We start from the raw sequence: 24030 nt of genomic DNA, 5'->3' as shown, positions 1-24030 counted from the left end.
AGGTCACCCCTCAGCCTCCAACACTCCAGGGAAAACAACCCCAGCCTATTTCATGTGTTCCTACAGAAGAGCAATTAGGGATTACCAAATAATGCTGACCAAACCAGCAAAGCCAACACCCTGCGATAGAATAAAGAAGAGGATATGGAGCAAAGGCATACAAATGGAGCTGATGTACAGATTGGCCATGGTCTAACTGAATGGAAGAATAGGCTAGAAGGGCTGAATGGCCTGTTTCTGTTCATCATGCTCCTAGACTAATAAATACAGTGATGAACTATTAGAGTGACAAGTCCTCTGAATTTTAACACACAGTTTTAGCAAGTTAACTATTTGCATTATTGTTTTAAAATTGATAATGATAAAGGCATGGATGACAGTGAGTTCATATATCCTGATTCATCCTCTCACTAAGTACGTCATGAACACAAATACACAAAACCACAAAGTCTACACATTCGCACTGACTCAAAACCTACATGGGCTATAAAAGGTGTTTAAAAATAGAAAAATAAATTAGGAAGTCATGTTGTGACTGTACAGGACATTGGTTCGGCCACTTTTGGAATACTGCATTCATTTCTGGTCTCCCTGCTGTTGTGAAAGATGTTGCGAAACTTGAAACGGTTCAGAAAATATTTATGAGTATGTTGCCATGGTTGGAGGTATGGAGCTATTGGGAGAGGCTGAATAGGCTGAGGCTGTTTTCCCTGGAGTGTCAGAGGCTGAGGGATGACCTTATAGAGGTTTATAAAATCATGAGAGATATGAATAGGGCCGTTTCCCCAGGATACGGGAGTCCAAACCTAGAGGGCATAGGTTTGAGGTAAGAGAGGAAAGAATATGGTGGCATAGTGGTTAGCACTGCTGCCTCACAGCGCCAGAGACCCAGGTTCCATTCCGTCTCAGGCGACTGACTGTGTGGAGTTTGCACATTTTCCCTGTGTCTGCGTGGGTTTCCTCCCACAGTCAAAAATGTGCAGGTTAGGTGAATTGGCCATGCTAAATTGCCCATAGTGTTAGGTAAAGGGGTAAATGTAGGGGAATGGGTGGGCTGTGCTTCGGTGGGTCGGTGTGGACTTGTTGGGCCTGTTTCCACACTGTAAGTAATCTAATCTAAAAATGAAAGGGGACCTAAGGGAAAACTTTTTCACTTAGAGGGTGGTGCATGTTTGAAATGAGCTGCCAGAGGAAGTGACAGAGGCTGGTACAATTACAACATTTAAAAGGCATCTGGATGAATATATGAATAGGAAAGGTTTAGAGGGATATGGGCCAACTGCTGACAAATGGGACTAGATTAATTTATGATATCTGGTAGGCATGAACAAATTGGACCAAAGAACCTGTTTCCCTGCAGTACAACTCTCTGACTCTAAGAGGCGAATACCTTTTCTTCTGAGTGCAGTAAATGTACTAAAAGTTCCAGTAATTAGAGTGAGCTCCATCACCTGATGTAACAGTATCAAAACATGGCATTCACTGTGAGAGTAAAGTGAAGAACGTTGGTGCTTGATATCTCTTCATGTCCTTCCCAACAAAAATCAATTGATCTTGGGAAGCTATCAACAAACATGAAGGGGGAATGGGATTTGTTCAAAAGATTGTCTCGGTTAGAGGAGGCGAAGTATGAGCAGATTAGTCTGAATGACCGATTTCTGTGCTGTAATATGCCAATAGAGGATTGGGATCAGTCAATCATTAAAAGGAAAATTTTGGAAAATTGTTTGAAAATTGAGGAATAACCTTTGCCAAGAGGGCCCCTTACTTAAACCCAGGTGACAATGAGACAATGGCATAATTTCAGAACCATTTTGATCAATGAAATGTGAAGAGCAAGTTGAAGTTTCAGCAATAATGAGATGGAGAAGCCATAATTGGGATAAGGATTTTGGGAGAGCAGTCAGGTGGCTTGTTGCCTGGGTAAAAAGAAGTTGTTTTATTGAGATGGCGTTTGACGTATTGAATGATATTAAAGATTGTACTTGTTGGGGAATGGGGGCAAGGGATAATATAGTGAAAGAGAAATGTTAAAATAGTAACAGTGAGGCTGAAAGATAAGATTGAAAACAAAAATGTCAAGATTGGGTAGGACGTTTAAAATGGGAAAATTATCATCAACAAGAAAATGAGAAGTTGCATACCATCCTGACTCGGAAATATATCCCTGTTCCTTCACTGTCATGGTGTCAAAATGCTGGGATCTCCTTCCTAATGATATTATGAGTGGCCTTACACCACATGGACTGCAGCAATTCAACATGCAACACCATCTCAAGGGCAATTAGGGATGGGTAATAAATGCTGGCCTAGCCAGCAAACACTACATCTACGACTAAGTAAATAAGTTGAATGCTTTTTACAATGAACCTGTTAAGTATCTGTACTACATTCCACTATCTACCATTATCATATCCTTTAATAGTTTCAGTGGTTTCACTGGTTGAATGGCAATTGGAGTACCGCTCTGTATAGTGTATACTGGCTTGAAGTTACCCGATTGATTTACACAGTTCCCACAGATGTGTTCCCACAGTTTACACAGAAACTAGGTGTTTCAAGAGCTCACAAATTGCTGCTTATTCACATTGCGATGTTCGGCAGTGGTTTGTAGTTGGGATGGAACAGCTGATTTTTGAATCAGAGCTGGGCCATTCGGAGATCCAATTCCCCATTAGAGACTGAGGCGAACACAGGAGATGCAAGCAGGTCATTCAGCTCCTGGAGCCTGCTCTGCCATTCAACAAGATAGTGCTCCGACTAACTGTTCCCTTAACGTCACTCTCTTATCAGCTTCTAAACCCTTAGCTCCCCAACTGTCTAACGCAGATCTATTCAATAACCCAGCCTCAACTGCTAAATTGTGCAACATCATCCCAAAGACTAACGAGCTTCTGAGAGAAATTTCTTCTCATCTGTGTTAAATGGAAGGCCCATTATTAAAAATAATGCCCCTTCAATTCAGTTCCCCCCACCAGAGAACAAATTCTCTCACACTCTGACCTTAGAAGCCTTTTTAGAGTCTTGCCTGTATCAATGAGGTCAATTCTTCTAAACTCCTATGAGTAAAGGACCAATTTCCTTTAAACTTTCCTCATAAGACAACCCCTTCATCCCAGGAATCAGCCCAGAGTACCTTCTCTGAGTTGCTTCCTTGTTAAGAACCTGCCAGGCAGCACCCACAGTAGTTGTCCAGAATGCCACAGGTTAGCAAGAGGGAGCTATTGTCCAGTAGCCGGCATGTGAACCAAACACGAAATGTGTGACGCAACGGAACGCTAGAGCCTGTGCATCACCTAAAAGTGGTGCTCAAATAGAGTCTGGGAAGGGAAGGGCTGAGAAGAGAGAGGGCAACAGTCAGTGCAAGCAATATTTGGCAGCTACCCAGTGTGATACTGTTAAACTAGGGGGTAGAGAGGTCCTGGAGAAAGTTCAAGAGGAACTCACAATTGTGGAATAGGTAGTTGGACATCATGTTACTGCTGTGCAAAAGATTAATAAGGTCACATTTGGAGTACTGCGTACAATTCTGGTCACCCTGCTATAGGAAGGATGCTATTAAATTGGGTGCAAAGAAAGGCTTACAAGGATGTTACCGAGATTGGAAGGTTTGAGTTATAGGAGAGGCTGGGGCTGTTTTTCCCTGGAGCATGGGAGGCTGAGGGGTGACCTTATAGAGGTTTATAAAATCATAAGGGACATAGAAGAGGTGAATAGCCAGGGACATTTCCCCAGGGTAAAGGAGTCCACAACTAGAGGGTGAGAGGAGAAAGATATGACAAGGACCCAAGGGGCAACATTTTCACTCAGAGGGTGGTGTGCATCTGGAATGAGCTGCCAGAAGAAGTGTTTGAAGTGGGTAGAATTATAACATTTAAAAGGCACTTGGACAGGTACGTGGATGGGAAAGCTTTAACAGGATATGGGCAAAATGCAGGCAAATGGGACTAGTTCACTTTGGGGAACCTGGTCGGCATGGATGAATTGGGCTGAAGGGGCTGTTTCCATGCTGTATGACTCTAACTGACAGGTAATAACTATCAGGAAAGACTGAATGAGCTAGCGTTTTTTTCGCTAACGAAATCTGCTGTGTAAGGACTTCAGGGTCCTGGATCAACCTTGCAAAGATATCGTGGAGCTATACATCTGTAAGGATGAGCAGCCCAGAATGGGTAGTGTTATAATACTCTAATAGTCTTACAATAGTCTTAAGAGCAAATGGACATGAACTCATGAAGAGGATGGATCAGTCCTTATCAGTCCTTATCTAATGTACCAATATGATCAGAGCCTAGTAATCAATAAAAGAGCTCCATCTCAGATGTACACCTTGGAAAACAATTTGGAAAGTAACCTACATTGGAATAAACAGGTTCCTCTTTGAGAACAATATCTAGCAGCATGTCAGCACTCCCTTAACAATGTAAACTGCTAATGGACTAAACCAGAGCATTGTTGGGGGGTGGGGGGGGGGGGAGGGGTTGTAACTCAATGAGGCACATAACAATCCAAAAGCCAGAAGCAATAAATACCAGGTAATCACCAATAAATCCAGAAAGGAGCCCAGGAGGAGTTTGCTTTACTGCAGAGTGGTTGAATGTGGAACTCACTACTGTATGGCGTGGTTGAAATGGTTGGACTTGAGGCTTTTAGATGCTGTACATCCATGAGGGAGAAAGGAATGGGAAGGAATGGTGAATGAGTTGCTAAAAATTTCATTAGGCTGCACTGCAATCCAACTTAATAAGTACTTGCTCCACTTAGCAACAATGTATGACATGGAAAAGCCCAAATGCAAGAAATGAGTCCTTCATTAACCTATTCAATGGGCCGAGCACCTCTTTGGGTGCTCAATTGTGATGCATAGTCATAGTCATAGAGATGTACAGCATGGAAACAGACACTTCGGTCCAACCTGTCCATGTTGACCAGATATCCCAACCCAATCTAGTCCCATCTGCCAGTACCTGGCCCATATCCCTCCAAACCCTTCCTATTCATTTACCCATCCAGATGCTTTTAAGTGTTGCAATTGTACTAGCCTCCACCACTTCCTCAGGCAGCTCATTCCATACATGTACCACCCTCTGCGTGAATAAGTTGCCCCTTAGGTCTCTTTTATATCAAAGGTATTTTAATACAATACTCTCTTCTGGTAAAAGCATGACCACTGACACAATTGTTTTTTGAAACAGACATTGTAGAATTTCAAACAAATCAGGAGCTCAAAGTCCTCAATCAATGTATTTTAAGATTACATGTTTGATAATTTTTAGAAGGACATGGTGCTGTACAATTTCAGTGTATAAACACATTCTGCCTGATTACAGAGCCCACAAAACACATTGAATTGAGATCTTGATTCAAACAAGGCAAAGCAGTCACTAAAAAGGATTTACTGAACCAGTATTTTCACAAACCAAAGTATTTAAATATCAAACCACTCTCAGCATGGCAAAATTTACACTGAAACTGCCTTTTCCAACCCAAGTATTAGTACAACCTAAATGTCAGCATTTCTCTTTCGTTTTTGCATCCTCTCAACGAAATTACACTTATAACAAGGAGAAAACCCTCTCAGTGGACCACACACGCCGCAGTCCATGCTACCCCCTTACCCCCAGAACAAAGACTCATCGAGTAGAGTCCACAGCCCAGAAACTGAGACTTCCACAACAAAAACCAGACAATGCCTCCCCGGCAGTCAATGCACTTCACTGCCGGGATCCAAGTGGACCTGCTCCACTTTCTTCCCCTTTACCTGGTGAAGCCATGTTGTCCTAAAAGTACTTCTAAGGGGGGGGGGAGGGAGGTGGGGTGTGAGGGATAAAGGCAGCTTTACGTACCAAATTTTGTTTAGATGTTTTTCTTTGAAGTTCCTGGTTTCTAACATTTTTTTTATGGAACCTCAAACCTCATGTCTGCAGAATTTTAAACTCCTTTTTTCAAAAGACTTTAACCCCTTTTACCTACGGGACTCTAACCCCTTTCTCACTTCTCACGGGGACTCAAACACCTTTCCTTACTCTATATGTCTAGAGACTCTAACCTCAATTAAAACCCAGGGGACTTGAACCCCAATTAAGCCAAGGGGACTCGAATCTGTGTTTGTCAATATGTTTATGAAACTGTGCCTCTCGACTGAACTAATTACTGTTCGAGGAGTCGATAGAATACAAAGCAATTGAACGAGGGGACTATTTCCAAGACACAGAAATATCGAGAGGAACCAGGGTTTAAAATCTTACCTGGTGGGCCCATCTGTCTCGAGATACCAGTGTTCTGGGCGATCACTGACACCATCCGATCGTAATATTTGTTTGGACTCCTCCCTGGCACACTATATTGTCGTCCCGTTTCCATATCCCCGTATCAGTCGAAGCAAACACTCAGAGACACAGTATGGCTGTAACTTTTTTATCTTTATTCCAAGCCATGGAGGGAGAGCCATCACCCATGTACACAAAGACGTGAGTTCTTGGTCTTCTCTCGAATAGCAGATTCTTAAGCAATTATATTGCTTAAGGGGCGGCACGGTGGCACAGTGGTTAGCTAGAGACCTGGGTTCAATTCCCGCCTCAGGCAACTGTCTGTGTGAAGTTTGCACATTCTCCCAGTATCTGCGTGGATTTCCTCTGGTACTCCGGTTTCTTCCCACAGTCTAAAGATGTGCAGGTTAGGTGAATTGGCCATGCTAAATTGCACTTAGTGTTAAGTGAAGGGGTAGATGTAGAGGAATGGGTCTGGGTGTGTTGCTCTTCGGAGGGTCGGTGCGGACTTGTTTGGCCGAAGGGCCTGTTTCCACGCTGTAGGGAATCTAATCTATATAGTCACTTACAGGAGCAGTGGTGGCCGTTACAATCAGCCAGCATCAACAGTAAAGATCGAGCCATCTGGCATTACACAATGGATGTTCTTTACCTTGTTACACCATTACCTCACCTCTAGCACCTCATTGTTTACTGCAAGTTCTTATCTGGTAAAAGTCATGCTAGCTGAGCCTTTGTCAAGCAACCCTAAACATAACTCTTTCCCTACCTGCTCATATCTTATACACTTTCTCAACCCAACACTGCAAAAGGCAGCTAGATTTGATCACCCACTCAACCAGGGAATCAGCAAGAATCCTCAGACACTCTGTATCTCCCAAATAATTACAACTCACCTTCTGATATTCAGGAATGAGCCATCAAAAAAAATTCAGCCCTAATGTCAGAATCACAAAGGTTCTCTTACAATCTCTCGTGAATGCCTAAATAGAATTCCAATGGAGTCTAGGAAGAAGTAAGGAAGGAAAGGATCAAATATGAAGGTAAGCTAGCCAGTCATATTAGAAACGATAGTAAAAGTTTCTTTCAATACATAAGGAACAGACAAGAGTTAAAAGTAGAGATTGGGCCGCTCCATGTTGATGCAGGAAGGTTAGTAATGGGAGATAAGGAAATAGCTGAAGAACTTAATAAATACTTTGTGTCAGTCTTCACAGTGGAAGGCATGAGTAATATCAAGTAATAACAATTAAGGAGTGTCAAGGAGCAGAGTTGAGTATGGTGGCCATGACAAAAGAAAAAGTACTTGATAAGCTAAAAGGTCTAAAAATTGATAAATCTCCTGGCCTGGATGGACTAGAGTTCTGAGGGAGGTGGCTGAAGAAATAGCGGAGGTGTTGGTTGTGATCTTCCAAAAATCACTGGAGTCAGGGAACTTCCCAGATGATTGGAAAATTGCTGTTGTAAACCCCTTGTTCAAGAAAGGATCAAGACAAAAGATGAAAAATTATAGGCCATTTAGTCTAAATTCGGTTGGAGGTAAAATCCATTGTTAAGGATGAAATATCTAAATTCTTGAAAGTGCAGGGTTGAATTAGAACAAGTCAGCATGGGTTTAGTAAGAGGAGGTCATGCCTGACAAGCCTGTTAGAATTCTTTGAAGAGGTAACAAGTAGGTTAGACCAGGGAAACCCAGTGGATGTTATCTACCCAGATTTCCAAAAGGCCTTTGATAAGGTGCCTCACAGGACGCTGCTGAGTAAGGTGAAGGCCCATGGTGTTCAAGGTGAGCTACTGGCATGGAGTGAGAATTGGCTGTCTGACAGAAGGCAGAGAGTTGGGATAAAAGATTCTTTTTCGGAATGGCAGCTAGTGACAAGTGGTGTCCCACAGGTTTCCGTGTTGAGGCTACAGCTGTTCACTTCTGAGGAGGCTAAAGAAAGATTTAGACAGTTTAGGAGAATGGTCCAAGAAATGACTGATGAAATTCAAACTAAACAAATGCGAGGTCTTGCACTTTGGAAAAAAAGAACACAGGCATAGACTATTTTATAAACGGTGAGAAAATTCATAAACCCAAAGTACAAAGGGATCTGGGAGTGCAAGTCCAGGATTCTCTAAAGGTTGACTTGCAGGTTGAGTCCATGGTTAAGAAAGCAAATGTAATGTCATTTATCTCAAGAGGGTTGGAATGTAAAACATTCCAAATTGGCTGTTGGAATGTCAGACAGCCAATTCTCACTCCATGCCAGTAGCTCACCTTGAACACTATGGGCCTTCACCTTACTCACCAGGTCCCATTTAGAATACTGTGTCCAGTATTGGCCCCCACAGCTCAGGAAGGACATACTGGCACTGGAGCATGTCCAGTGGAGATTCACACGGATGATCCCTGGAATGGTAGGCCTAACATACGATGAACAGCTGGAGATTCCTGGGATTGTATTCGTTAGAGTTCAGAAGATTGGGGGGAGAACTAATAGAAACTTACAAGATAATACATGGCTTAGAAAGGGTGGATGCTGGGAAATTGTTTCCGTCAGGCGGGCATACTTGGACTTGAGGGCACAGCCTTAGAATTAGAGGGGTTCTATTTAGAACAGAAATGAGGAGATATTTCTTCAGCCAGAGAGTGGTGGGCCTGTGGAAGTCATTGCCACGGAGTGCAGTGGAGGCCGGGATGTTAAACGTCTTCAAGGCAGAGATTGATAAATTTTTAATCTCGCAAGGAATTAAGTGATACGGGGAGAGTGTGGGTAAGTGGCATTGAAATGCCCATCAGCCATGATTAAATGGCGGAGTGGACTCGATGAGACGAATGGCCTTAGTTCCACTCCTATTTTTTATGGTTTTATTTGGCGTAAATTTGGGTCCATTCTGAGGCAGTACGTCTGGTTTTTGGCCTCATTTTCCATTTCAGAATGGGAGCATGCGGTCTAATTCAAAGCCCCCTCTTCCGTTCAATTTGTCAGTCCAGCTGTGAGATTCCAGAAGTTTATGTACTTGTTGCAGGTCACCGGGTATGATTTGTGTATTGAAGAATTCTGATGGACTAAATTAACCAGAAGGGTTCCTACACACTATTTTGCAGACAACGGAAAGTGTGAATGTGGGCAATGAGTTTTTTTTTCGTAGGAAGTTATTTCAAAGAGTCGTATCATTGTCTTAGAATTTGAAAATGAATAGAAGTCAATGGTGGGAATTATTAAATAAATTGAGTGGTCCCTTGCTGTCAAAAACAGGGAGCACAATATCAGAAAAGTGGTTATTTAAACAAGTCTTTCCATAGGGATTCCAGGACCATTAGCTATATCCTTATCAGTCTGTAAAGTTGAACTGTATGAAAGGAAAGCCTTTGAACTTTATTACAAAGATGGTATTTCAAGGACATTTAACAAAGGCAAAGGCTAGAATTTGAAGGCAACTTGGATTTATGAAAAGCAAATGAGACAGAATGAAGGTATTGGAATTCTTTGAAGATGTGAAAGGATTGACTGACATGGGGAATGCAGTGGCTATCTTAACATTCAGAATGCATGTAATAAAGTGTCCCACATAAGGTGTCATTAAAATTAGAGGTCTTGCCATAAAAGGAAGAACTGAAAATTGGATAAATGATGGGAAAGAAAAGCTGACGGTCAATGGTGCTGGGTCTAATTGGACAGCTGCTCTGAGCAGAGCACCCTGGGGATCAACCCCAGACATTCTGATACTCATATGTTTATATAAAGGATCTTGATAAAGGCATTAAAGAAGAACATCTAAGTCCATAGTGGATACCGAGTTGCGTGGGAAAGGCAACATGTCCAGAGGGAAGTGATAAAATGGAAAGATGCCGACAGAGGGAGGAAGAGAAAGAGACTTATCAACGAGACAAATGAATTACAGCCAGTGTTTGATGTGAAGCAATTCATTTGATACTTGAAGTAGCTCATTATGGTTAAAAATGAATATTTTTAAAACGTCAGGAAAGGCGAGAGGAGGTGTTGAGACTTTTAGTTTCGTGTGTATTTTGTTTTCTCCACCTTTGCAACTGAAAGGGCTAGTTTACACAGCTTATGAGTCCATGAGTACAAAGACTTCCTTGCTTATGTGCACAGTTTTCATGAGTAAGGTATAGGGTTGGTTAGCTCAGTTGGGCTGCAAGAGTGGTTTGTGATATAGAGCAATGCCAAGGGCATGGGCTCAACCCCTGCACTAGCTGAGGTTATTGTGATACATAGTGACCCTCAGGTTAAGCCACCACCCAATCATCCCTTTCCAATGAATGAGTAGCCCTGTGGTCTCTCACTAAATTAGGACAGTGGCAACCTTACCTTTATAATGAAGTTAGTAGCATTTTAAATGTTGGGGTTATCGAGCTGACAAGGGATCTGCCACCACTCAAGGTGCAAAGATGGACTTGTCAGGAGTATTCACCAGACCCCTTTCCCCTTGTCAGTGCTCTACCTGGGACCAGAGACCCACATTCATTACTACTGTCCTCATTGACCCTCAAAGCAAATTAAGAAATATCAGTATTCTATTTTGAATTAAGTGGAGATAGAATGGAATTAAATGTGCACTTAAATACAATCTGTGCTGTAGGTCAGAGGTACAGTATCCTATTAATTGTATCTGAACTAAGAATTCTGAAACAAGTACAGAGAATGCTGGAGAAACTCAGCAGGTTTGGCAGCATCCGTGAACAGAAAGCAGAGTTGACGTTTTGAGTAGGAAATGACCCTTTTCCAGAATTGGAATCTTTAAATCAGAGCCCTTTTCTGCCTGTGGGATTTGGGTGTTTGGTCATTTTTTATTTTCTCAAGGCTGTGAGCCCTGCTGGCCAGGTCAGTGTTCATTTCCTATCCCTGAATGCCCTTGAGAAGGTGATGGTGAGTCAAAAGCCTCCTGCTGCACTCCATCTGGGCTAGGGAGAGAAATAGTGAGCCTTCCCTTGTTGCTTGGTCCCTTATTTCCTCTTGCCCCCTCCCGCAAATAAGCCTCCAGAACCTTCACAACGCACTTTGTGAATAGTGTACCACAGAAGAAGTCCATTCAGCCCATTGAGTCTACACCTGTTCTCACAACCTAAAATAAAATCCCTCATATTACTGCCACCCTACCTACCACAACTTTCTCTCTGGTTGTCTCTAAGTAATTACCAAGTTTCCTTTGGAACACGAATTTGAATCTGCATCCAGCTGAAAGTGCAGCATGGGGTGGTGATGGAGTTCATTCTAAACCTTGACCACTCTTTGTGTAAATGTTTTTCCTTGTATTCCCTCCAATATTATCACCAGTCAATGTGAGCACAGTGTGTATTTAGTCTGACAAACCCGTACCTTATTTTATACAGCTCCATCAAAACGTCTTCTAGTTTCTTGGCTCTTATAAGAGGAGCACCGATTTCTGTGTAATCCCTCACCCCTGAAGCCATTCTAGTAAATCTTTTCTGACACCTCCCCCCCCCCCCCAACTTTGAAGCCTTCATACCCTTCTGGTGGCTAGAATTGGAAACCTGGATCAAAATGTTTACCTAGGTTTAGTAGAATAGCTTTTGCACTCTCTGCCACTATCTATAAAGCCCAGAAGAGCTCACTTTTCAGTGTGATACACGTTACAACAGTGTTTTTTAAAAAATGCAATCATTCATACTAGGCACCCAGCTCTGATTCTTTGAACCTGACACAGCCTTAATGCGAGATTTTCTGAAAGGCGACTTTAAATTTTTACAGGCTTTTTTTTAGTTTTCAGGGGTTCCTTTATCATTCTAAATCACTCAAATTAACTGATTCAGTCATGCGGTAACAACATCTTTGATAGTTGACTAGATATTTGGGACATTTAGACTCACAGAGGCAGAATTTCAAGAAGGCTCATTGGCTTAGTGGTTAGCACTGCTGCCTCACAGTGCTAGGGTCCCGGTTCAATCCCAGCCTCAATAACTGTCTGTGTGGAGTTCGTACCTTCTTCCTGTGTCTGAGTGGGTTTCCTCCCACAGTCCAAAGATGTGCAGGTCAATTGGTGATGGGAAATTGCCCATAGTGTTAGGTGCATTAGTCAGAGGGAAATAGGTATGGGTGGGTTACTCTTTGGAGGGCTGGGTTGGGTTGAAGGGCCTGTTTCCACACTATAGGAGGATCTAACTTAATTCATCAGGACCCTCAATTATCAAACCAGCATTAAGTGTAAAACACACAAGGAAGTATTAGTTTCTGAAATACCTGGATAAATAGATACAACAGGCACAAATTAGCAACATTTTGTTTTCATTTCGAAATAGCTGCCAGACATGTCTACACAAAAAATGCATCACTGAAAACACAGCTCCCATAGACTGGTGAGGACACAGTTAATGCGTTTCTATCAATATATACAAAAAGTTGAAACATTTTAACCCTATTTGCAAAATCTCATATGCCAAGAGCAGAATTAATTTTGAGAAGTTACAAGCATAACTTTGTTCTTTGCAATAGCATCCACCATACTTGTCCCTATATAATAATTCCTGATCCTGTGTAGCCTTTGGATGGAGATGCCACATTCACTTTCAAGGAATTCATTGCCTCAGTAATTTCAAGATGTCCTGGCACACAAGTATCATAGAATCCCAATCATGGGGAAATGGTCATTCAGCCCATCAAGTCCACACCAACCCTCAGAAGAGGATCCTACCCAGACCCAGCCCTCTACCTCATCCTTACCACGGCCAACCCATCCCTGCACACTATGGGCAATTTAGCATAGCTAATCCACCTAACCTGCACATCTTTGGATTGTGGGAGGAAACCGGAGCACCCGGAGGAAACCCACTCAGACACAGGGAGTTGACAGTCACCCGAGGCTGGGATCGTACCCAAGTCCCTGGTGCTGTGAGGCAGCAGTGCTAACCACAAATTGAGTAGTTGAGGATTCCGTGACTGACAGGTTTAAAAGTACTCTCTCTCCTTTATAACTTACTGTTTTCAAAATTAAAATAAATGGGAAGGTGAGTGCTGAGGGTAACACAAAGAGTCTATAGAGGGACAAAAATGGGTTGAGTGCTGGAGGGAGGTGTTATCTATTCTAGTTGGTGTATGCTATGCTGGGACAGTATCCCTTTAAGAGGTGAGTCACATGTCATTGATGGATCATCAGCTGTGTTCATGGGCTTTTTCAGATTTGAGCTGTTACAGAGTACCCAGCACAGTACGTACCCTCCCTGCTGACTTTCAGACCATAACGAGTTTGTACTTTCTTTTATCCTGACTTGAAAGCCTAGTCTATCCATTCCTCTGCAGCCCACATGATTTGCAGTATATCTTCCTATTGTTAGTCTACTGGCATGGATTGGTTCGGTTGAACAGCCTGTTTCTGCGATTGCAGAAGGGTTAGGGGTTTTGGCTGATCACAGCTTCAGTTTGTGCATTCACTTTAGTAAACATGCTCGTGAAGGATGCGGTCTGACTCTGGTCTCTGAATTAGACATTCTAGGTTCAGTGCAAGCATTGGAGCACTGAGGGAGTGCTGCACTGCCAGAGGCACTGTCTTTCAGATGAGGTGTTAAAGCAAGATCTGGCCTATATTCTTCAGTGGATAGATAAGATCGTGTGGCATTATGTCGAGAAAGGGGTCAGTTTTCACTCTTGAACCAACATCACAAAGAACCAATCAACTTGCTCATCATCAGGTTGTTGTTTGTAGGATTTTCATTTTCATGGTGAACTTCAACAGAATTTAGTTATTTCAACAGACTGTGATGTAATTTCATGAGGGGCATGATACATAGGCAACACTATCCTTATTTCATGTATGATCCTAGGACCTGTACGAGATGCAGCTCTACTGACAGGAATGACCATTCAGTTTGGTGAAAGCAGTCGTGAGGCTATTAAAATTGTGGCCTCAGGTTTACTGATAGGACAAGATGGTTAGTGTTGAGCTGACATTCCTGAAGCCTGGAAATACCATCGACTGGTCAGCCTGAAGGCTTTGTCTTGGGCAGGAGCTTGTCAACACTTGCTAAGAAATACCCCAAAGCCTCAAAACGCTACACACTGTGAAGTGCAATCATGTAGGGAACCTGATCTCATGTCAGGAAGTTCCTGTATTCACTGTACCATTCACAGATATTGGAGGTAGATGTGAATGAGTGAGAGTTGCTTGCTGACTGAATATCTAGTGTGAAGCCAGTTGCCACCTCCATAAAGATGACGTCAATGTGAATCGACATTCCTGCTGCAATAGCTCATGACTTGTAAAATCGCCATTGATAAGGAAAAGCATGAATCACAGATACTTCTAATCCTGTGTAAATACTCAGCCTGAGAAGCTGTCGTTAATTATGAGGTTATGTTACACAGAGCCCCTTTGAACAGAAGTGGTTCTGTTTGCCTTGGCTCCTGGTCTATTGGAATTCATCCTGTTTATCCTACAGTTAGGCTTCCACAATGTCTGTCAGCAACCTAAAATCTGTACTGACTCACTTCTGTCAGCTTAGTTCAGTTGGTGCCCTCGTTTGTACCTTTGTTATCTATCACCAACGTGCCCTCTAAGCTGCACGGTTACACAGCCACTATGAGTCAATCGCATGTTAGTGTCTTCACTTACGGTTTCCCCAGCCCCTCATTCTCACAGGTCTCTGAAGATCCGCAGAGTGGCTGGAGAAAATCGAAAGGAGTTTGCACATTCTCCCTGTGTCTGCGTGGGTTTCCTCCGGGTGCTCTGGTTTCCTCCCACAATCTAAAGATGTGCACTTTAGGTGGATTAGCCATGGCAAATTACCCATCGTGTTCAGGAATGTGTGAGTTAGGTGCATTAATCAGGGGTAAATGTAGACTAGTAGGGGAATGCGTCTGGGTGGGTTACACTTTGGAGGGTCAGTGTGGACTTGTTGGGCCAAATGGCCTGTTTCCACACTGTAGGGATTCTATGATTCTATGTATAGTTCGAGTCCAGTCTCAATCATTCTGATGCATTGCTGGCCGGTCCCCCACATACCCCTGCCTGAAAAGCTTGAGGTCATACAAAACTCAGCTCTCTGTGTTTTAACTGAATTAGGTCCCAGTTCCCTATCACCGCCCAGGCCTCGCTGACATATAGTGTCTTCCCAACAAACAACGCCTTGACTTCAAAATTGTCACCCTGACTTTGAAATCATTCCATGGCCTTGACCTTCCCGATCACTGCAATCTCCTCCAGCCCCACCACCATCTGAAATATCTCTGCTCCTCTAATTCTGGCCATGTAGACTTCCCCAATTTTACTTTGCACTAATGGTGCCTTTTGTTTCCTGAACCCTAAATTCTGGATTTCAATCACAGCAACTTGCTTCCTCTCCCTCTCTCTCTCTTTTTCATGCATTCCTGAGGAGATGATCAGCTGCAATACGGGGTAGAAATGATGGTCAGGTTTCGTGGGGGTCAGGGATAAGAAAGAATGTGAGTTGGAACTGAGGGAGGACAAGTAGAGAACCATTTGAGGTTCAATTGGATGAGTCAAGAGGGGTACCAGCATGCATTAGAAAGGTTATAAATCAGACAACGCCAGGTTATAGTCCAACAGATTGACTTGATGTTGTGGTTCTGTTCGCCGAGCTGGGAATTTATGTTGCAGACGTTTCGTCCCCTGTCTAGGTGACATCCTCAGTGCTTGGGAGCCTCTTGAAATCGCAAGCTTTCAGAGCATTGCTGCTTCATCAGATGAAGTGACATGGACCTGATGTAGGGGCAGCGCTCCGAAAACTTGTGATTTCAAATAAACCTGTTGGACTATAACTGGGTGTTATGTGATTTCTGACCTTGTTCACCTCAGCCCAACACCGGCACCTCCACATCATTGGTAAGGTTGAAGAAGAAGGAGTCATTTCAGTGAGTGCAAACCTCCTGGGGGAAACAAAAGATGGGGAAATAGTTGAAACCTGTTTTAGGCCCAGCGTCTGCATTAGTTAAATTGAATTTGATTCAATTGATATAGCTCACACTGGGCATTCTATTATCCATTATTGCACAAAGATAAAGTTAAGTCAACATTTGATAGGTAATTAAGATTGATACTAATATTCGATAGATAGCAAGTCTACTAGTATTTTGTTCTAAACTTTCCATGGGTTTGTGCATATGAATCATACTGACTACTTGCAATGACTTTGCTCTTTTATATAGTTTGACATCATGGACATAGTGAGGAACATGAGAAGACAACGCCATGGCATGATCCAGACTAAGGTAAACACTGTTCCAAAAGCACTTTGGACAAGTGTACTGACAGGACTGCCTGTCACCCTGGGAACATAATCTCACCCCTAGTTGGGAGGCCGGTTGAGTTCGGCCTGTATGGGGCAGGTGCTGAGCAGTTTGGTCATTGAAAAAGTACACAAAGGGTGTGAGTCGTCATAGTAACCCCTGGGCAGCCAGGTTTCCTGAGAGTAAGGAGGCTCAGCAGCTCAACAGAAGGGGAAGTGGGACTATGTCCATGAGTAACTCAGCCTGTGGGCCAAAAGCAGAATGGCTGCAGTGAACACACTCCCAACACAACCTCTCTGCTTTCCAGCCACCACCAGAATGACCACCTGTCTCCACCTGACCAGCACTCACTACCACGCCCGCCCTGATCTGTCCTTCACCGCTGCCTTCAGACATGTGTTTTCTTTTCCTTTGTTCTTTCATAGGAGCTGGGAATTGATGCATGCTGTGCAACATTACTAAATGGCCTTGAACTGAGTTATTATCTATTACTGAGACTGGCTTTCAATTCTTGACATGTTAATTTTTATTTAGATTCATTGACCACATGGTCTCTGCCTTTGTTCTCTTCCTCCTTTTTAAAGTGCCAATGTTTTGATCTTTTTCCCCACAAAGTTTCAAAACAATGCAGCAACATATAAAACAGTAATTGCTGCTCCGGGAATTCAAGAAAATCAGCTCCAACACTGAAAATACCACAAAAAAGAAGCAGCTCTCACTGACACAAATTTTTCCCATCCTCCATCTTGGATAAACGCGAGGTGCTGCATTTTGGAAAGGCAAGTCAGAGCAGGGCTTACATACTTAATGGTATGGACCTGGGGAGTGTTGTTGAACAAAGAAATCTTGGAGTACAGGTTCACAGTGCTGTATGGCTCTATGACTCTTTTTGTGATTCTTGAAAGAGAATAGTTTCACTTGGTCCACCATATTGAATATCTTCTTTTATGCTCCCTTGTACAAGGAGAAATGAGTGAGCAGTGTGCTGTTTTATGATCTCACCCATTGTTAATAGTGGAAGAGTCAGATCCCACAATGAAACCTAGCTTGTTGGACCTTACCATTTTATTATATGTTTAGTCACAAGAGTCCACCAGTAGATTTTTAACACTAAGGATAAAATGTTTCTTGATAAAGGAACTACTTGAACTCTAAAAGTATGATTGAAACTTCAAGCTATATGTTATTCTTAATAGCTGTAACTCCTGACCTGTCAGATTAGATTGAATAGAGGTTTTCATTCTTATTGAACTGACATGGTGGAAGGATTGAGCCACATTTGACTGAGCTGACCAGAAAGGGCAGTACTTTCCTTTCTTGATTTATGTGACCCCATGTGTCATTGACATTTATTTATTGTGAGATGTGTAAAGTTATCGCTTTCTCTATATTGACATGTAGGATCAGTACTTGTTCTGCTACAACATTGTGTTGGAAATTCTCGAGAGCATTCAACGACTGAACCGACAACAAGAGAAGAACACGTTGTGACAAAGTAGTCCGTGGCAGCTGGGGGTCAGAGTTCACAGGCCATGGGTCTGGGAATGTGTGAGCTACACACTGAAGTGACTACTTCTATGTATTAATTGGATTCAGGACCAACACCATGCCGGCAATAACAAATAAGTAACGAACTGTGATTTCACAAGTGTACTCATTAATATCTAAAGGAGTTATACAAAAGCTGTTTATTTATGACTTGTATGGCTCTTACAAATAAGGAGAATTTATTTAGGTAGTTTTCTAGTTGAACTGAGGTCAATCAAACGCCACATATGTATTCAACAAGACTAAAACACAACCTCTGTGTTCTTCACACTAAGGATTTATAACTATGAGCGAGTCTCTCTCCAGCCTTCAGGTTATTTAGGGTGATGGCTATGCCCTTTTGGTATGCTTACTGTATTAGAGGTCAATCATACCACATCACAACCAGGAGGAACTCTGACCAGCAGATGTTGCCCTTTGGGAATAATAGAAGTAGCTATTTCCAATGTGACTGAGACATCACAAAATCATGATCACAGGTAAAGAGAGGATGTTTAAAAAAAAGTTATTTTTGTGGATAGTTGTTTTACAACCTTCAACAGTCAAATGTAAATACAATGAGATTTGTAAATTTCTAGATTAATTTCATACTATAGACTGAAAAGCCTTCTTCCAATATTTTGTTTTGATTGAATTATTTGTAACCAACTAATATTCTGTCAGTATCATTGTTTTTATCCTGTATATTTTACAATAGCATTTCTTGCCCAGTTACACAGATGATTACAAAACATCAACAGCTGTCTTACTGCGGCACATGTTAGACTAATGGATGGATATTTGTTGAATTCAACAAAATTAGTTCAAGCTTTTCTGTCATTATGATAGGCAAGAGCACGATTTGAAATGTAAAAATGCCATCAAGTCAAGCAGGTGAAATGACCAGTTTAAGACCATTGAGCAGGCAACACTTTCTCTCGGGCACACAAAATTCGACAGGATCAGCCTGTGTCACACTGTCATCACTAAGTAAAAGCTTTGTCACCAGCCACCACAACCCTATCACCAACAAATCTCCTGGAAGAGAAAAAAGAAAACAATGTGCAATGAGAGAATACTTTGAAAATTCCTCTCCAACACACTTGAGCAATCAAAACCAGCCCAGGAAATTATGTGAGATACTTATTTTCTACATGCTGCAATCATTGTGTCAGTCAAGATCTGACTTTGAGCTCCTCTTTTGAGAATCATCAACCACCAAACAGGCAGGCAATGCATCCCAAGAGCTTGCTGCTCCATGGGGAATGAGCCACAAGAGAGAATCCATTTGTACCTTGTCTTACCACACAGCCACATTTTCAGGCAGAGGGGGGAAGAGTGATGTTCACTTGCCCCTGTATGAAGCTTGCTAACCTATCTCTGACCTTTTCATGTCAAGTCCCATAGTCTTACCACGCTGTTGGGCTGCTCTCCTGTTAGAGAGAGAGAGAGAGAGAGAGGGAGAGAAAAAGAGAAAACTGGTGGTGGTTTAACCTGAGGGCAGTGAGGGGAGAGGTTGAGAAGGAGAATCTTTCATGGTAACCTCAGGTGGTGATGGAAGTTGAAGTCATATAGCTGGCATCGCAATGTTTTGCAAACCAACCCCCACCTTTAATAGGAACATAAAAAATAAGAGCTGGAGTAGGCCATTTGGCCCATCGAGCCTGCTCTACCATTCAATAAGATCATGGCTCATCTTATCGTGGACAAACTTTCACTCACCCACCTGATCACCATAACTCTCAATTCCTTTACTGTTCAAAAATCTATCTTTGCCTCAAAAACATTCAACAAGAAAGCTTCAACTGTTTCACTGGGCAGGGAATTCCACAGATTTTTGGTTGAAGAAGGTTGTCCTCAACTAAATCCCTTATTTTTGAGGTGATTTCTATTTCCCTATTTCTAGTAACACCTGCCAGTGAAAACAACCTCCCTGCTTCTATCTGAGCTATTCCCTTATAATTTTCTATATTTCTATCAGACCTCTCCTCATTCTTTGAAATTCCAATGAATATAGTAACAGTTTACTCAATCTTTCCACATAAGCCAACCTTCTCAACTCCAGAATCAACCCAGTGAACCTCCTCTACACACCCTCCAGTGCCAGTATATCCTTTCTCAAGTAAGGGGACCAAAACTGTACACAGTACTTCAGGTGTGGCCTCACCAGCACCTGATACAGCATGTACCAGTCAGTTGACTAGCTCAGCACTGGTTTCGATATCTTAGTGTTCACCTGGTAGACATACACTGGACCACAATCATGATTTGGAGATTCCAGTGTTGGACTGGGCTGTACAAAGTTAAAAATCATACAACACCAAGTTATAATCCAACAGGTTTAGTTGGAAGCACTAACTTTCGGATTGTTGCCCCTTCATCAGGTGGTCCAGTGGACCACAGGCAAGCTTTCACAGGCTCTGACACTCCCCATCAAACTAACTTCATTGCAAATGTTGGTACTTGAAGGAGAATCTTTGCCTGTTTGAGATTTTGGCAATGATTGCTAAGCTCAATCCAGTTGATAATTCAACCTACTGCATTCTCAAGTTACAGACAACATTCATTTGTCTATTGTCAATTTAAATTGAGCATAATTCCATAACCATGTCATTTTAATTTCAATCTAACTATTACCACTCCATCTTTCAGGAAAGGTGTATTTTAAAGAATGTGACAACTTGAATGTCTATTCAAAAAATAAACAATTATTCTACAGGTTAGTAGAATGTAGCATTCACTCCTAATTCCCCACATACTTGTTAGTGTATATTAGATTAGATTCCCTACAGTGTGGAAACAGGCCCTTCGGCCCAACAAGTCCATACTGACCCTCTGAAGAGTAATCCATCCAGACCCATTCCCCTACCCTATATTTACCCTGACTAATGCACCTAACACGATGGGCAAATTAGCATGGCCAATTTGCCTAACCTGCACATCTTTGGACTGTGGGAGGAAACCAGAGCAAATCCACACAGACACGGGGAGAATGTGCAAACTCCACGCAGACAGTTGCTCAAGGCGGGAATCGAACCCATGGCCCTGGCAGTATGAGGCAACAGTGCTAACCACTGAGCCACTGTGCCACCCTATGTAACCTATTATATTCAATACATCAACAGTTAGAGCCAAAAAAAGCATCAAGTTTAAATTTATATATTAATGTAGAAATCACTAATGCAACTACATTTAGAAAAGGGCAGTGTTTAAGATATGCACAATTTAAACAGGAATGGCTTTATTTCAAATTTGTTTTTCTTTATAGTTAATTATTTAATGCTAACCAGGAATTAACATTTTAAAGCTACCATTACTCACTTTTGTACATATTACTGTATATTTATATATCTGCCTTTAATACATAACATCAATAAAATAATGATCCTTTTATGAGACTGGCTGTTATATTGACTGCTGACTGTTCTAAAGTTGCTATCATTTCTCTCCTTCTCTCCCTTACATTGCCTCTTTTCCAAAGACAAGGTCAGTGCCATTACTGTTCTTGTAGCTTGGTTTGGGACTGTTCCCTGCAATATGTAGACCCCATGCAATATGGTGTAACTTGTTTGTGGAAGTATTTCAGCCAAATGTACCGAGGCAAACTCACTAAAACCTGGTTATCATTTGGTTGTTGCACCCATTTTAGATTTAATACCACATTTAACACCTAGCTCAAACAAAGAGCTGCAATCGAACTTCTCCCAAACCTTACAGTATCCCAAAAAGCTTCAAGTACAGTAGATTCTTTCGGAAATGCAGACACAAATAAATTAGCGTATAATGCATTCATGCACTGCCATTTCCCATGATCAACAACAAGATGAGTCATCTGTTCATTGGGGAAACAATGTAAGCAGTCCTCTTTCTTCGAGTAATACCAAGGAATCGGTACTTACCTCTAAAACAGTGATGACGGCCAAGTATTCCGCTTTGGTGAAATTGTTTGAGGGATAATTATTGGCCAGTAAGACTCTTCCATTTTGCAATTGACCAAATCCTTGTTCCGTTGTAGCAAGTGGGTTTATCCATTGACGTGTTCTCGATTTTCATTTTTAAGCAACCTAAAATTATGGCAAATGAAATGTGAACATTACTCCTTGCAGCACTTTCAAAGTTATTGTGGTATTTTCGTTACCAATTGTAACAGTGTTTGTTGTCGTACTTGCTGTTTGATTTATGAATGAATTATCTTCATTTCCCTTTTAGTTTCAGGCAGGATGTGTGTGTTTTGTTTCAGTAAAACTCTGAAATCCATGTGATTCTGTCACTGTGCTCTCATTGATTAAACTGCAATTAGAGTTTTGAAGATATGTAACATTGAACAGTGATTCCTCACAGTTTTTTCCCGAAAAGTTAATTTCAGATGAAACAGTAATGGAGTTAGATTTTCTCATTGTACGCTTGTGGCAAGAAGTTTACTTTGAATTAACCCTAACTTCTGTAAGTTTAAATGCTGAACTTTGCTAAATTACTATTTATACATTAATAATCAAAATCACTTTTAAAATAGATGCAAAAATATTTTATAGATGCGACTCTTTCTACTAACAAATTACAGCTGAGGATTTGCAAAAATGTCAAGGGAACAGAATTGATGAAGAACATTAGAAAATCACACAACACCACGTTGTAGTCCAACAGGTTTATTTGGAAGCACTAGCTTTCGGAGCATTCCTCCTTCAACAGGTGGAGAACTCGCATTCACCCTGTCTCCTCTCACTGCCTCTTCCACTCTTCACCTCTCCTCTTTCTGTCTGATCTTTGGACTTGCCACGTTTTGAGAAGATTTGTAGCTCGGGTTGAGGTTTTGAATGTAGGTTTGCTCACTGAGCTGGAAGATTCATTTCCAGACGTCTTGTTACCCTACTGGGTAACATCCTCAGTGGGCCTCAGGTGAAGCAATGCTGAAAATTCCTGCTTTCTATTTATATGTTAGGGTTTCTTTGGGTTGGTGATGTCATTTCCTGTGGTGATGTTATTTGCTATGGTGAAGTCACTTCCTGTTCTATCTCGGGGGTTGGTAGATGGGGTCTAACTCGATGTGTTTGTTGACAGAGTTCCAGTTGGAATACCATGCTTCTAGGAATTCTCGTGCATGTCTTTATTTGGCTTGTCTTAGGATGCGTGTGTTGTCCAGCCAAAGTGGTGTCCTTCCTCATCTGTATGTCAAGATACTAGTAAGGGAGGGTCATGTCTTTTTGTGGCTAGTCTTGCCCAGTCCCTCCTTATACTCAAAATGCTGCATCCCAAGCAACATCCTGGTGAATCTCCTCTGCACCCCCTCCAGCACAACATAATGAGGAAGAGGCTAGTGAATCTGTTTTGAAGGAAGCGAGTATAAGTGAGCAGTCTTTCTCTTCTGAAATATATATTCAAGTACAAGTGTGAGGTCTCCCTTCAATTTGCTCAATTTCAGTCTAACATGGGCTCTTTAGTTGGGGGGGTGTGGGGGGGCAGCATTCGCAGTAATGTTTTGTAAATGTACTTCACGGTAGCCCACAAACCTATCAACACACTAAAACAACAGCTAATGAACTTGAAAGACCCCATACAGACAACAAACAAATCTAATGTAATTTCTAAAATATCTTGCAAGGACTGTAACAAACACTACATTGGACAAACAGGCAGAAAACTAGCCACCAGGATACATGAACACTAACTAGCCACAAAAAGACATGCCCCTCTCTCACTAGTATCCTCACATACAGATGAGGAAGGACACCACTTCGACTGGGCCAATATTTCCATCTTAGGACAAGCCAAACAAAGACACGCATGAGAATTCCTAGAAGCATGGCATTCCAACAAACACATTGAGTTAGACCCCATCTACCACCCCCTGAGAAAAGGAACAGGAAGTGACTTCACCACAGGAAATAACAGGAAATGATATCACCAATCCAAAGAAACCCAAGCATATAAATAGAAAGCAGGAATTTTCAGCATTGCTTCACCTGAGGCCCACTGAAGATGTTACCCAGTAGGGTAACAAAATGTCTGGATTTGGACATGCCATTGATGCA

At 42.0% G+C, this 24030-nt stretch overlaps 1 protein-coding gene across 1 annotated transcript in view; it reads left to right on the top strand.

Annotated features, from left to right (window-relative positions):
- The window catches only part of ptpn20 (protein tyrosine phosphatase non-receptor type 20), a 254022-nt gene extending 236057 nt beyond the window's left edge, over positions 1-17965 (top strand). Inside the window, exons 42-43 of the mRNA XM_060854122.1 lie at positions 16394-16456; positions 17876-17965. Of these exons, the coding sequence (XP_060710105.1) occupies positions 16394-16456; positions 17876-17965 (153 nt within the window). The remainder of the gene's footprint in view (positions 1-16393; positions 16457-17875) is intronic.
- The last annotated feature ends 6065 nt before the right edge of the window (positions 17966-24030 follow it).

This window comes from Hemiscyllium ocellatum, chromosome 43, assembly GCF_020745735.1.
Source record: "Hemiscyllium ocellatum isolate sHemOce1 chromosome 43, sHemOce1.pat.X.cur, whole genome shotgun sequence".
In the NCBI taxonomy this organism is placed as follows: domain Eukaryota; kingdom Metazoa; phylum Chordata; class Chondrichthyes; order Orectolobiformes; family Hemiscylliidae; genus Hemiscyllium; species Hemiscyllium ocellatum.
This window is presented reverse-complemented; position numbering and strand designations above follow the sequence as displayed.